The following is a 13245-nucleotide window of genomic DNA, read 5'->3' as shown; positions in this document are numbered from 1 at the left end:
AGCGAGTAATGAATGCTCAGAGATGGAAGTGAAGAAACAACAACTGTTTATTGGCAAACAGGGTGGCCGCAAAGGAGGCGGATAACAGCTGGGTATCGACCTGCCAGAGCCCAGCACCCCCCTGGAGCTGAGAGAGACCCCAAACGCCGCAGGATCCTCGTTCCCAACACGAGGCACGGGATGGCCCCGGCTCCCTCTTCTCTCCCTCCGGCTGCAGGATTCGCCCTCGGGGCAGCACGAAGATCACCACCTTTTCCAAGCCCAGCTCCAGAGGGGCTCCAGCCCTGGAGCAGCTCCGTGGCCTCCTCTGGACTCTCTCCAGCAGCTCCACGCGCTCCCGCTGGGATCCCAGGGCTGGGGGCAGCGCTGCAGGTGGGAACGGAGGGGCAGAATCCCCTCGGAGCCGCTGCCCACGCTGGGGGTCAGCCCAGGCCACCTTTGGGGTCGTGTCCAGCCTCTCGCCCACGCTCACTTGTGCCCGCTGCGGGAGGCGGCACCCACTACCCAAAACAACCAACCTGACGGTGTTTATATGATTTTTTTTTACCCCGTTTGCAGCTGCCGCGGTCGCTGCCGGGTCATAAATTCGGTTTTCAGCTCAGGAGCAGCGGCTCTGCCGCGACCCCGGAGCCGCGAAGGTGCCGGAGGTGCGAACCCGAATGAATCAATTTTGGCGCTCGACCCCATTGGCTGCCGCGAGGGAGGGGGCGGGGCTTACCAGGGGTATATAAAGGGCAGGAGCGGCGTTTCCCTCAGTGCTGCTCCTGCCGCCTCTGGTGTCCTCGCCCCGTCATGGCCGCCGCGCTCCGGCCCCTCCGCGCCCTCAGCCGCGCCGCGCTGGAGCCCCGCGACCGCCGCCTGCACCTCAGCGCCGCCCGGTACGGCCCGGGACACCGGGAGGGTGTGTTGGGGTGGTTGGGAGGGAGGTGGGAGCAGCGCCCGCCCCGCTCCGCCCGGTGCCGGCGCGCTGAGGGCTGTGGAGGGAGCGGCCCAAGCCGGTTCGGTCGCCCCCCGGGCCGGGGTCGCGGCCCGTTTTGCCCTCACGGCTCCGGGGTGAGCGGGCGGGCCCCCAGCGGCCGCGCCGAGCGCTGCAGGCTGATGAAATCCCGCGGCCGCCTTGCGTGGGAGTGCGGGGCTGCCCCGGGCACAGAGGGACCGGGGGGTGAGAGGAGCAGAGAAGGACGGAGACCACCCCCGCTTCTCGATCATCCCCTAGCATGACAGGGACAGAGAGCACCCCCAGGCGCTCCTTGGGCACGGGGGCACACGGTCAGAGACCACCCTGAGCACTCTCCAGGCAGAGACCCCCGAGCATCCCACCCTGCTCCAAACGGGGTTCTGAGCTCATTCTTTGCCCGCCTGAGAGGCTCTGGTGCTTCTCCCTCTCCCTGGGAGCAGCCCAGTCTCGGGGGAAGGTCCCGGTGAGTTTTGGAGCAGTCCTCGGGGTGGTTTTCCATCATTCCAGCTGTCCCTGGAGCTCGGGATTGTAGCTAGAGAAGGTCAGAAAAGAGCGCTGTTGGACTGAATGCAGGATCCGGGTAGGAGAAGATGCATCCAGAGGCAGCTGATGCATTTTTGAGGAGAAAGTGCAGCAATCGAGCTTGGCTGGGGTGGAGCAGGGAGGGTTGGAAACTGCGCTGTGGGTCAGCTGTCTCTGGATTCCTGGGGCAGGTGGAGTAGGTTTTGGAGTTGTGATGCAGTTTGGCTGGGAATTGCTCCAGAAATGGGCAGGTTCCAGCAATTTGGGAAGGCCCCAGGAATGCTGTGGGGAGCATCTGCCTGCTCTTGCTTGGAGGTGAGGAGAATCAGGCCAACAAGTGCTGGGCATGAGACCTTGCAGCAAGGCCAGGCTTAAATCATAGAATGTCCAGAGTGGGAAGGGACCCACTGGGGTCATTGGTCCAGCCCCTGGCCCTGCACAGACACCCCAAAACCCCACCTGTGGGATCAGCAGCTGTGGCCTCTCAGCTCACTGCAGCCTGGAATGTGACTGGATATTCCCAGTCCCTGTTTGGCCTGGAAATCAGTGCAAGGAGCTGCTTGGACAGGGCTCGAAGGGCTCAGCGTCCCCTCTCTGCTCCAGACAGACCTTGGAGTCTGTCAGGGTGGAAAACCAGTACTCCCAGTTCAACTCCAGCAGCCTGGAGAGCCAACTGTGGTGGTGATGATGCAGCAGGGGATGGGGGAGAAGGGCTGTGCTGGGTGGCCCCACGGCCTTGCTGAGGAATCTGTGGGGGATGAGGATCAGTGGGAACAGCCCTCGGAGCCTCCTGTGCTGCTCCTGCCAGGATCACTGAACAGACCTGGAGAAACTGCTCTGGAGTCGGCTGTGCCTGGTGCCAGCCCTCTGTAGGGAAGCTGCTGTGCCTTCCCAGGGCACGGCCTCCCTAAAGATTGGAACACAGAGTACCCCAGCTCGAAACGTGCCCCACACGAGTGATACCCATGGAGAAAAGAGAACAGTATTCCTTATTTTTTCTTGGGGAAAAAAGTGACCTCGTGGTCAGGGGGATTTAGGCTGGGTTTTTGGGATTTTCCTCCCCCAGAGGCTGCTGGGCACTGCCCAGGCTGCCCAGGGAATGGGCATGGCCTGGAGGCTGCCAGAGCTCCAGGAGCTCCAGGATCCTGGCACTGCCAGGGATGGCCAGGGTGGGATTTTGGGATGTAGTGCCAGGATGGATGATCCCTCTGGGTCCCTTCCAGCTCGGGATATTCTGATTTTGGCCCCAGCTTTGAAGCTGTAAACGAGCCTGAAAGGCGCTGCTTGAGGTGAAGCAGCACGGAGGTGCCAAAGGCCCCCGCAGAGCTCGAGGGAAGGAGCCTTTTCCTCCCGGTTTTCCTGCTCCATCCTGCCCTGGCTGGGAGCTGGTGGCCCTGAGGCTGTGGTGACGCTTTCCCTGGTGCAGGGGGGACGCCGTGGTGATCTCGGGGCGGAAGCTGGCCCGGCAGATCCGGCAGGAAGCGCGGCACGAGGTGCAGCAGTGGGTGGCGGCGGGGAACAGGAGGCCCCACCTGAGCGTGGTGCTGGTGGGGGAGAACCCGGCCAGCCACTCCTACGTCCTCAACAAAACCAAGGCGGCGGCTGACGTGGGTAAGTCTGGTGTTCCTGTCCCAAAAAAGTGCAGGTTGGTTGGGAATCCTCGATGCTGGAAGGTTTTTGGGATGCATCCACCCACCCTTTCGCCTTCCCCTGGAGTTTGGCTTCTCGTGGCTGCCCGGTTGGACCGGGGTGTGGTGGATAAATGTGATCCGTTGGCTTCCTTCAGGGCAACCCAAGCTCTGTGGTTGGGGTTTTTCAGCTTTCCCAGAGCTGGAGAAGGCACAGGAGGGGATTTTTGGCCTCCTTTCCTCGGCTGCCTGCGACACAGCCCCTGTTCAGCAGCCTCGCTGCCCTCTGACTCCTGCCCATCTCACAATCCAAGGTCCTGCTCGGGGTTGGGGCAATAATTGGTGTCATTTTAACTCAGGTTCTGCTGCTTTTGGAGCTGAGATTTTTAGGCAAACATCCCTTTTTTAGTGTGTCCAGGGGGCTCTCAGGCTGTGTGGTTTTGTTTTCACGGTAGGACGCTTTGCTTGGGTTTCTCCCTGCCCTGGGAAGGTCCCAAACACCCTTTCCCAGGCCACCAGCCCCATATAATTGTCCTCAACACCAAATCCCAACACCTGTGAAGGCTTCTCCAGCCTGGAAGCTGCACAAACCCTGCCATCCTCAGCGGGCACCGCCCAGCTTTGGCCAGGCACCGAGCCAGGCCAGCTTAAATCCACGAAATCCGGGGAAGTCGCCCTTTTGTGCCTCACTGACGCCGTGGCTTCGGCGATTCCAGGGATCAGCAGCGAGACCATCCTCAGGCCGGCTTCCATCACCGAGGAGGAGCTGCTGGATTTGATTGGAAAACTCAACAACGACGCAGCCGTGGACGGGCTGCTGGTGCAGCTTCCCCTGCCTGGTGAGCGGCTCAATTCCCTCCTCCTCCATTCCCACAAAGCTTCCAAGGATTGCCCTGAGTGGTGTGGGGCAGCACGGGGGGGATCCTGCCCTGATCCTGCTCCTCAGCACCAGCTGCCTGCAGCAGTTCAGTCCCTGGGGGTCAGGGAATCTATTCCTGTGCTGGGAGTATCAACTTCCCGAGCCGGGCGGTGGCCTTGGGGCTGCCTAAAAATACCCTCGGTGTGAGCAGGGCTGTGGTTGTAGAGCGCTTCCAGTGCCCCGTGCTGGGAGCTGGCAGCGTGCAACTGGGAGTGCTGGGCAGCTTCAGGCCCCCAGAGCTCTGACAGGGCTCTGGGTCAGGGCTTGGGATCAAAATTCCAGCTCAGGGTCGCAATTCCAGCCTGGGGCTCGGGGTCACAGTTCCAGCTCAAGACTTGGGGTCAAAGCTCGGGATTATAACTCTGGCTCAGGGTCACAATTCCAGCTCAGGGCTCAAGGTTGCAATTGCAGCTCAGGGCTCGGGGTCAGAGCTCCAGTTTGGGGTCCCAATTCCAGCTCAGGGCTCAGGGTCAGAGCTCCAGTTTGGGGTCCCAATTCCAGCTCAGGGCTCGGGGTCAGAGCTCCAGTTTGGGGTCACAGCTCCATCCCAGGACTTGGGGTCCCAGTTCCAGCTCAGGGTCAGAGCTCCAGTTTGGGGTCCCAATTGCAGCTCAGGACCTGGGGTCAGAGCTCCAGTTTGGGGTCACAGCTCCATCCCAGGACTTGGGGTCCCAGCTGCAGCTCAGGGCCAGAGCTGCCGAGCGTGGCTGGCAGCACAGCCCAGGCTCAGGGCTGCTCCCTGAGCGCTCGCTGCCCCCTCGCAGAGCACATCGACGAGCGCAAGGTCTGCAACGCCGTGAGCCCGGACAAGGACGTTGACGGCTTCCACGTGATCAACGTGGGCCGCATGTGCCTGGACCAGTACTCCATGCTTCCTGCCACGCCCTGGGGTGTCTGGGAGATCATCAAGAGAACAGGTGGGAGCTGCTGCTGCTGCAGCATTTGGCTGATTCCCAGCATAATTCCAGCTCGGCTTTAAGGGTTCCCAGCTGGAGAGGTTCGTTGTGTGATGGGGGAGCTCGTGGGTCAGCACAAAGGGTGTCAGGGACTGCGGTGGCACCTGCTGGGTTCTGCAGGGCTCCATGCTCGGCCCTGGGCTCCTCAGCATCCTCACCAAGGACCTGGGCTCAGGAGCGGGAGGAGCACTGGGTGTGCTGGTAACGCTGAGCTGGGAGCAGCTCTGGGCTGCCCGGAGGGCAGAGAGGCCCTCAGAGAGACCTGGGCAGGGCAGGGAGGGACAATCCCCAAACCTGTGGAGTTTAACCAGGGAAGGGCCGGATTCCGCCCCGGGGATGGGCACCCCTGGCTGGGTGGGTGGGCTCTGTGTGACAGGGACAGAGCCAGGGAACAGCCAGAGCTGGGCCAGGGAGGGTCAGGCTGGATTTTGGGAAAGGTTCTTCCCCCAGAGGGTGCTGGGTACAGCCCCGAGGCTGCTCCAGGAGTGTTTGGACAGCGCTGCCAGGGATGCCCAGGGTGGGATGATTTTGGGGTGTGAGTGCAGGGCCAGGGGTTGGGTCAGGGATCCCAGTGGGTTCTTCCCAGCTCAGGACAGGCTGTGATTCTGTGATTTGTCCCCTGCAGGAATCCCAACGCTGGGCAGGAACGTGGTGGTGGCAGGCAGGTCCAAGAACGTGGGGATGCCGATCGCGATGCTGCTCCACACCGACGGCAGCCACGAGCGGCCCGGAGGTAGGAGCGGGGTGGCCTCAGGGAGGAACCTCACAGCTCTCCTCTTTTGCCTCCTAAAGTGCTCCCAGCTGCTCCTTGGTCCACCATTTCCCTGGACAGTCTCTTCCAGTGCTTTACAACCTTTCCATGATAAATTTTTTCCCGATATCCAACCCAAACTTCCCCTGGCACAGCTCGAGGCTTTTTTATCTTGTTCTGACCCTGCCCTGGCTGCCCTCTCCTGTCATCCTGTGGAGAGCCAGGAGGTCCCCCCTGAGCACCCTTCAGCAGTTCCTTGCCCCGTTCCACCCCAAATCCCTCCCTCTCCCTCCAGGGGCCGTTCCCTGACGTTCCTGATGGACTCAGGGCTGGCCTTGAACGGGAAGATGCTGGCTGGGTTTGGGTGCTGTGTGTGAGTCCCTGGCCCTTGTCACCGCAGGTGACGCCACGGTGACGATCTCGCACCGCTACACGCCCAAGGAGCAGCTGAAGCAGCACACGATCCGTGCGGACATCGTGGTGGCAGCCGCAGGTGAGGGGGGCCCCAGCAGGGCTCAGGGTGATCCTGCTGGGAATGCTGGGCGTGGAATGTCCTCTGGCAGACCTCTGGGAGGGTCTGGGCTCTCGGGGCGGCAGGCGAGGGGCTCTTGGAGCTGGGTTCTCCTGTGGCGGAGCCGCGTTTTTGGTGTTCCCGGTTTGGGGCTCTGCCTTTGGAGTGGGAAGCAGCACCTGGCAGGGAGCAGCTGATGCCATCCTCAGCAGGAATGGAGAATCAGGGAATGGAGAATCAGGGAATGTGTTTGGGTGGGAGGGACCCACTGGGATCCCTGACCCAACCCCTGGCCCTGCACTCACACCCCAAAATCATCCCACCCTGGGCATCCCTGGCAGCGCTGTCCAAATGCTCCTGGAGCAGCCTCGGGGCTGTACCCGGCACCCTCTGGGGGAAGAACCTTTCCCAAAATCCAGCCTGACCCTCCCTGGCCCAGCTCTGGCCATTCCCTGGCTCTGTCCCTGTCACACAGAGCCCACCCACCCAGCCAGGGGTGCCCATCCCCGGGGCAGAATCCGGCCCTTCCCTGGTTAAACTCCACAGGTTTGGGGATTGTCCCTCCCTGCCCTGCCCAGGTCTCTCTGAGGGCCTCTCTGCCCTCCAGGCAGCCCAGAGCTGCTCCCAGCTCAGCGTCACCAGCACACCCAGTGCTCCTCCCGCTCCTGAGCCCAGGTCCTTGGTGAGGATGCTGAGGAGCCAAGGATGGAGCCCTGCAGAACCCAGCAGTGCCCGCCCCCAGCCTGGTGTCCCTGACACCCTTTGTGCCTGCCCTGCCACGCAGCTGGACAACAACAGCCTCTGTTGTCCATCGGGCCTGGGTTTGTGTGGGGAGGAGGGGAAATAAAAGATCCCAAAAAGTGGCTTCTGCTCCCGAGGCACCTGCAGGGCACCAGGATCCCCTCGGAGCCGGGCGCTGCTCCAGGCTCAGCCTGGCACAGCAGCTGAGCTGGTTTGGGGGCCCCTTTTGGCAGCAGAAGTTGGGGGGAGCCTGTGGGGAGGGAGGAGAGGAAAGGTTGGTTGGAAAGGAGGTGCTGGAAGGCTGAGGAGTGGTGGGGGAGGCTCGGGGTGGGAATGACGGGGGAAGCATGAGCGGAGCAGAGGGAGATAAAGGCGGGCTGGGAGGGGATCCCCCGATATCTGCCAGAAGCAGATGCTCACCCCACCCTCACAGGCTGGGTGAGCCCCAGGGAGTTGCTGCCAGCCCTCCCTGGCACAGCCAGAGCCGTGCCCGGCTGGGATGGGTTCGGGCACTGCCCCAGCTCCTCGTGCCTCGGGGCAGCTGGAAAATGGGCACCGAAGAGCCCCGGAGCTGAAATGTTGGAAGGTTTCCCCGTGGAGGGGGGTGTGGTGCTGCCTGCTTTGCCAGAGCTCCCGGGGGGAGGGTTCCTGCTCTGTGCCCTGAGGTTATCAGGGAGCAGCTCCGGCAGAAAACAGAAATCACAGAGCAGTTCAGGCTGCAAGGACCTTAAGGATCATCCTTTCCACCACATCAGGGTTTCCAAGCCTGGCCTTGGATACTTGCAGGGCTCCCGGGGCAGCCACAGCTGCTCTGCCCAGGGCCTCCCACCCTCCCAGGGAAAGATTCCTTCCAAAAATCCCACCTAAACTTCCCCTCTTGCAATTGGAAACACCTGCAGTGAACTCCAGTTGTGCCTCTGGAGGTAGGATCGCATTTCTTAGGATGGTTTAGGTTGGGGAAAAAACCCCATAAGATTCTTGAATCCCATTGTTTACGGAGGCAGGAAGGCACAGGTGGGTTGGAACATGCTGGGAACGTGGGATGAGGGGGATCAGGGCACCGCTGAGCAGGGTGGTTGTGCTTTTCCAGGCATCCCCAACCTGATCACAGCCGACATGATCAAGGAAGGAGCCGCCGTGATCGACGTGGGGATCACGAGGGTGCAGGATCCCGTCACTGCCAAGCCCAGGCTGGTTGGGGACGTGGATTTTGAAGGTAGGGGAAGGCTCTGGATCAGCTTCTGAGGGGGCTGGGGAGAGGGGCAGAGGCCTGGACGGAGGCTGAGCTCAGTTCTTCCCGTGCATCCGCGTCCTGGGGCGTATCCCGGGATAGTCCATGGGGTGCTCCAGAGGAGCCTCCACACTTGGGGCTCTGAACTCTGCTCTTGGGTTTGGCGTTTTTGTGCTGGAAATCAGCTTTTAGGCCTGGCTTGTAGTGCTTTCAAGCCTTAGTGCTTTCAGGCCCAGCTTTTTGGTGCTTTTAGGCCTTGGTGCTTTCAAGCCTTAGTGCTTCTAGGCCCGGATTTTGATGCTTCTAGGCCTGGCTTTTTGGCGCTTTTGGACCTGGCTTTCTGGTCCTTCTAGGCCTGGCTTTTGGTGCTTTTAGGCCTTGGTGCTTTCAAGCCCAGCTTTCTGGCGCTTTCAGATCTTTGTGCTTTTAGGCCTGGCTTGGTGCTGTTAGGCCCAGCTTTTTGTGGCTCCCAGGCCTGGCTTTTCGTGCTTTTAGGCCTGACTTTTTGGCACTTTTGGGCCCAGCTTTTTTGTGCTTTCAGACCTTTGTGCTTCTGGGCCCGGCATTTTGCTCTTTTGGACCCTTGTGCTTTTAGGCCTGGCTCGGTGCTTTTCCCCACCTCAGCCTTCGCAGTTAAGCCGCTTTCACACCTATGCAGGACAGACTGGGCCATGCCCCCTTAGCCAACAGGGAATAAACACCTGGACCCTGTTCCTAAAGCGTTAATCCTGCCAGGACCTGCGTGGCTTTAGGCTGGAAAGCCTTGCCTTGCCCTTAAGCTGCGTTTTTCCCCTCAGGGGTGAGGAAGAAGGCGAGTTACATCACGCCGGTGCCTGGCGGCGTGGGGCCCATGACCGTGGCCATGCTGATGAAAAACACCATCATCGCTGCCAAGAAGCTGCTGAAACCCAAAGAGCTCGAGGCTCTCCCTGCCTAACGAGGGCCCCTCAGAGCTGGGCCTAACGAGGGCCCCTCAGAGCTGGGCCTAACGAGGGCCCCTCAGAGCTGGGCCTAACGAGGGCCCCTCAGAGCTGGGCCTAACGAGGGCCCCTCAGAGCTGGGCCTAAGGAGGGCCTCTGCCTTTCAACATTCCAGACTGACTCCTGAACAGGCCGATAGAAAATGCAATATTTTTATTTATTGTCTGGCATGCGGGGCTCTTTCCCTGCCCGGAGGTCACAGGTATTTATTGGAAGCTCGTGCAGAGCTGGGAGTATCCACACTCCTTCCGAGGCAGCCCCGCTCCTGCTCGGGATGTCGGGAATCCCAGCAATCCCGTGGGATGCGCAGCGATGGCCTCGATGGTTCTGTTCTCACAATCCCAGCTCCTGGCGTTCCTGAGTTCCTCCTCCGTGCTGGATGTTTAGTTTAAGCTCTTCTGTAGAAGAATTACTTGAAGAAAAAAAACCAGTTGAAGAATTGAAGCCATATTTGTGTCCTGGGCCTGAGCAGGCCCTGGCAGGGGCAGGGCTGGTGTAACAAGTTCTAGTGTGCAGCTGGGCTGGGGTTTTTTTTGCTCTTTGCGTGGTGAATTTTTTTAAAAGCCTTTTTTTCCTAACCAAAGAACACTTGGGGGAGGGAGGGGGGCGGTTGGTGCCCGCACAGGGCCTGGGGGAGGTGTCCTGCACTGTGTTGTAAAGTGTGAGTGCTTAGTGAGTAGTGTGGGCTGGCTAAATAAAGTGTGAGAAGACAAAAGATAAATCATCTTTGTGCCCTGGAATTATTGCTGAGCAATGGTTTCAGTCCTGGAAAGGAGCAGAGGTTTTGTTTGCCCAGCCTTTGGGAGCTGCCTCTTGTCCCTTGCTGAGCAGGGCAGGGTCTGGCTCCCACCCAGAGAGACAAAACTGCTCCACCTGGGCTGGAAAGAGGACAAATCTCATCCTTTCCTGCCTGGCCAAAGCCTGTCCAGCTTCCTGAGTGATTCCAGCTAAATCTGGGTGAGGGTAAAGGAGTTTGTTTGTAAGCTTTGATTATCCTGTGAACATGAACCTCGGGAAAAACATCCCTGCAGGATTATCCGAGGGCAGTGAGGTGAATCTTGGACTCTCCCGTCCCTGGAATGACTGTTCCCACCTTTCCCAGAGCAGGAGAGCTTTGTTTTCATGCCAGACTTGATGATCTTGGAGGTTTTTTCCTCATTTTTAGGGTTCTAAAAGGGGTGGAGGTGCCGCTGGTGCTGCCACCCCTAGTGTTGACCCTCTCCTGCCAAAATCCCGTGGGGAGGGAAAGTTGGGATTCCTGGATCTGCTTCAGAAAGACACAGAGAGCTGGGAGTCATGGAAACGAGGTTTTTATTGGGTTGTATCACCGAGAAATACAAAATGGTTCAAGTGGTGCCGTGCTGGAGGCGGCCGAGCTGAGACTGCTGCGCTTTGCTTGTACAAAAAAACCCCAAACCCTCATGGGAAACCTCGCCAGAAAGGGACAAACTGAGCCCAAAAAGCAGCCTGGAGTGGCTTCAGCTCTGCCCTACAGCCCAGCTCCCAGAGCCCACCCAGCCTGGGAAGCAAGAGCTGCTGGAGACAGCGAATGAAACCTGCTCGATGCAAATGCGAAAGCCGACCTGGACCGCGCTCAGCTACCACGGGGTGGCTACAGAAAGCTACAGAAGGAGACACGGTGCCCTCGAGTTCGGGGTGCTCCTGGCAGGGTTTAACCGTGCCAGGGCAAGGCTGGGTCATCGCTCTCACCACGTGTCCCCAGGAGCTGCACCTGAACCAGAACAAAAATCTGCTCTAAATAGGAAACTGCCTCCAATGTGTGTCGGATCTGAGTATTTACAGGGAGCTGTCCGTGCCAGGGGGCGGAACGGGCACGCTGTGGGACTGGAGTCCCAGTATGTGTGGGACTGGTGTGCCAGTATGGGACTGGTGTCCCAGTATGTGACTGGTGTCCCACTGTGTGATTGATGTCCCAGTCAGTGTGGGACTGGTGTCCCAGTTGGTGTTGAACTGGTGTCCCAGTGTGTGATTGGTGTCCCAGTGTGGGACTGGTGTCCCAGTTGTGGTGTGTGACATATCGCAGTCGGTGTTTAACTGGTGTCCTAGCTGCAGTGTGTGACTGGTGTCCCAGTCGTGGGGTGTGACATGTCCCAGTTGCAGTGTTTAACTGGTGTCCCAGTGTGTGACTGGTGTCCCAGTTGCAGTGTTTACCTGGTGTCCCAGTTGGTGTTTAACTGGTGTCCCAGTGTGTGACTGGTGTCCCAGAAGAACCCCAGTGCTGCTGGTGTGAGTGTCGGGCAGGTCGGTTCTGCTCACGGGAAGAGTCTGGGGCCTCTGGGCGGTTGGGAATAGAGGGAAGAAAAAAAAAATATGAAGGATTCATCCAGGCAAAATGAGAAAAAGAGCTGGGTGTGAGGGGTGCTCGGACCAGGGTTTCTAAACCACGGCTGGGCCTGGGCCGTGGGTGGACAAAAATCCTTTAAAGCCTCGGCACTGCTGGAAAAAAAGTGGTGGGAGCCTGCCTGAGTCCCGACCTGCTCCCTTCCCTTCCTTTCCCGGTTGGGAAGAGCCCCCTGTGGACCCCAAAATGCCGCTGGACAGGGGGAGGGAGCTGCTGGACGAGCCTGGCAGCGCAGGGGGCAGGGGCTGCTCTCCCCTCCTGCTCCCACTGCTGCTGAGCCAGGTGGGAATGACCGGGAGCGAGGAGCTGGAGTGGGAGTGGAGCCCCCGGCACGGGCTGGGCAGCAGAGCGAGAGGATCCCGGGATTCCTGCTGGGAGAGGAGGGCTGGAGGGAGGGATGGGGCTGTTCCCGAGCCGGGGAGAGGGAGCGGGGAGAATGTGGGGATGGGCAACTGAACGGCTTTGCTGCAGCCACCGTTCCCATTTCCCTGCGGAATCCACCCTGGGTTCCATCAGAAACCGTTCCTGATTCCCTCAGAAACCATTCCCATCCCCTCAGGAACCATTCCTGATTCCCTCAGAAACCATTCCCATCCCCTCAGGAACCATTCCTGATTCTCTCAGAAACCATTCCCATCCCCTGCAGAAACCATTCCCAATTCCCTCAGGAACCATTCCCTGCAGGAACCATTCCCATCCCCTCAGGAACCATTCCTGATTCCCTCAGAAACCATTCCCATCCCCTCAGGAACCATTCCTATCCCCTGCAGGAACCATTCCTGATTCTCTCAGAAACCATTCCCCCATTCTCTCAGGAACCATTCCCTGCAGAAACCGTTCCTGATTCCCTCAGAAACCATTCCCATCCCCTGCAGAAACCATTCCCATTCCCTGCCCACTCTCTCTCTCCAGGGCCCGGCTGTTGTCGCCCTTTGTTGCCCTCAAGTGGCAAAACACCCTGAGCTGCTCCTCCTCCGTCCCTTCCCTCCCCGGGCACCGGCTCCTCTCCATCCTGCCGTGCTTCCTCCTCCTCCTCCTCCCCATCCAGCTGCCTTCTCCTCATCCCAGGAGCCTCCTCCTCTTCATCCCTATCCCAGGAGCCGCCTCCTCCTCTTCATCCCCATCCCAGCTGCCTTCTCCTCATCCCAGGAGCCTTCTTCTCCTTCATCCCCATCCCAGCTGCCTCCTCCTCTTCGTCCCCACCCCAGGTGCTTCCTCCTCCTCATCCCCAACCCAGATTCTTCTTCCTCCTCCCCCTCCTCCTCCTCCTCCCCATCCCAGCAGAGCCGGGTCCCACTCCTGGGATGCCCCAGCACGCTTTGGAGCAGCCGCTTTTGTCCCACACATCCTCCCCGCCGTCACCCCATTCCCTCCGCAGAGCGGGGCTCCCCAGGAGCCACGTGGTGATTCCAGGGATTTGGGAACAGGGAACAGCTCTCCCCATCCCTCTCAGCCGCGCAAACCTCCTCCTCCCACCCCAAAAGCACCCCAGGATGTTTCCATCGGCACATCCCGGCTGCTCCCGCAGCTCTGAGACAGGGCCAAAATCACCAATTCCCAGCGGGAAGGGAGGGAATTCCACAGCGCGTGACCCCAAAATCTACCGGAGCACGGGACCCCCGGGGCCTCCTGCGCCCGGCAGAGAAGAACACGCCCGATTTCCTTTATATATATATATGAATATGG

At 59.9% G+C, this 13245-nt stretch overlaps 1 protein-coding gene across 2 annotated transcripts; it reads left to right on the top strand.

Moving 5' to 3' along the window:
• Nucleotides 1-772: 772 nt before the first annotated feature.
• MTHFD2 (methylenetetrahydrofolate dehydrogenase (NADP+ dependent) 2, methenyltetrahydrofolate cyclohydrolase) lies at nucleotides 773-9855 on the top strand. Of its 2 annotated transcripts, XM_082298343.1 has the most exons (8): nucleotides 773-878; nucleotides 2907-3091; nucleotides 3825-3947; nucleotides 4792-4944; nucleotides 5609-5716; nucleotides 6135-6227; nucleotides 8077-8202; nucleotides 9015-9855. In XM_082298343.1, the coding sequence occupies exons 1-8, from the start codon at nucleotides 793-795 to the stop codon at nucleotides 9152-9154; spliced, it is 1014 nt and encodes a 337-aa protein (XP_082154469.1). In that variant the 5' UTR covers nucleotides 773-792; the 3' UTR covers nucleotides 9155-9855. The 2 variants fall into 2 exon arrangements, with proteins under 2 accessions (XP_082154469.1, XP_082154470.1); XM_082298344.1 differs by lacking the exons at nucleotides 5609-5716; nucleotides 6135-6227.
• Nucleotides 9856-13245: the final 3390 nt, after the last annotated feature.

This window comes from Coloeus monedula (assembly GCF_965178545.1).
Source record: "Coloeus monedula genome assembly, chromosome: 28".
NCBI lineage: Eukaryota > Metazoa > Chordata > Aves > Passeriformes > Corvidae > Coloeus > Coloeus monedula.
Note: the sequence above shows the minus strand (reverse complement) of the source record. Positions and strands in the feature narration are given on the sequence as shown.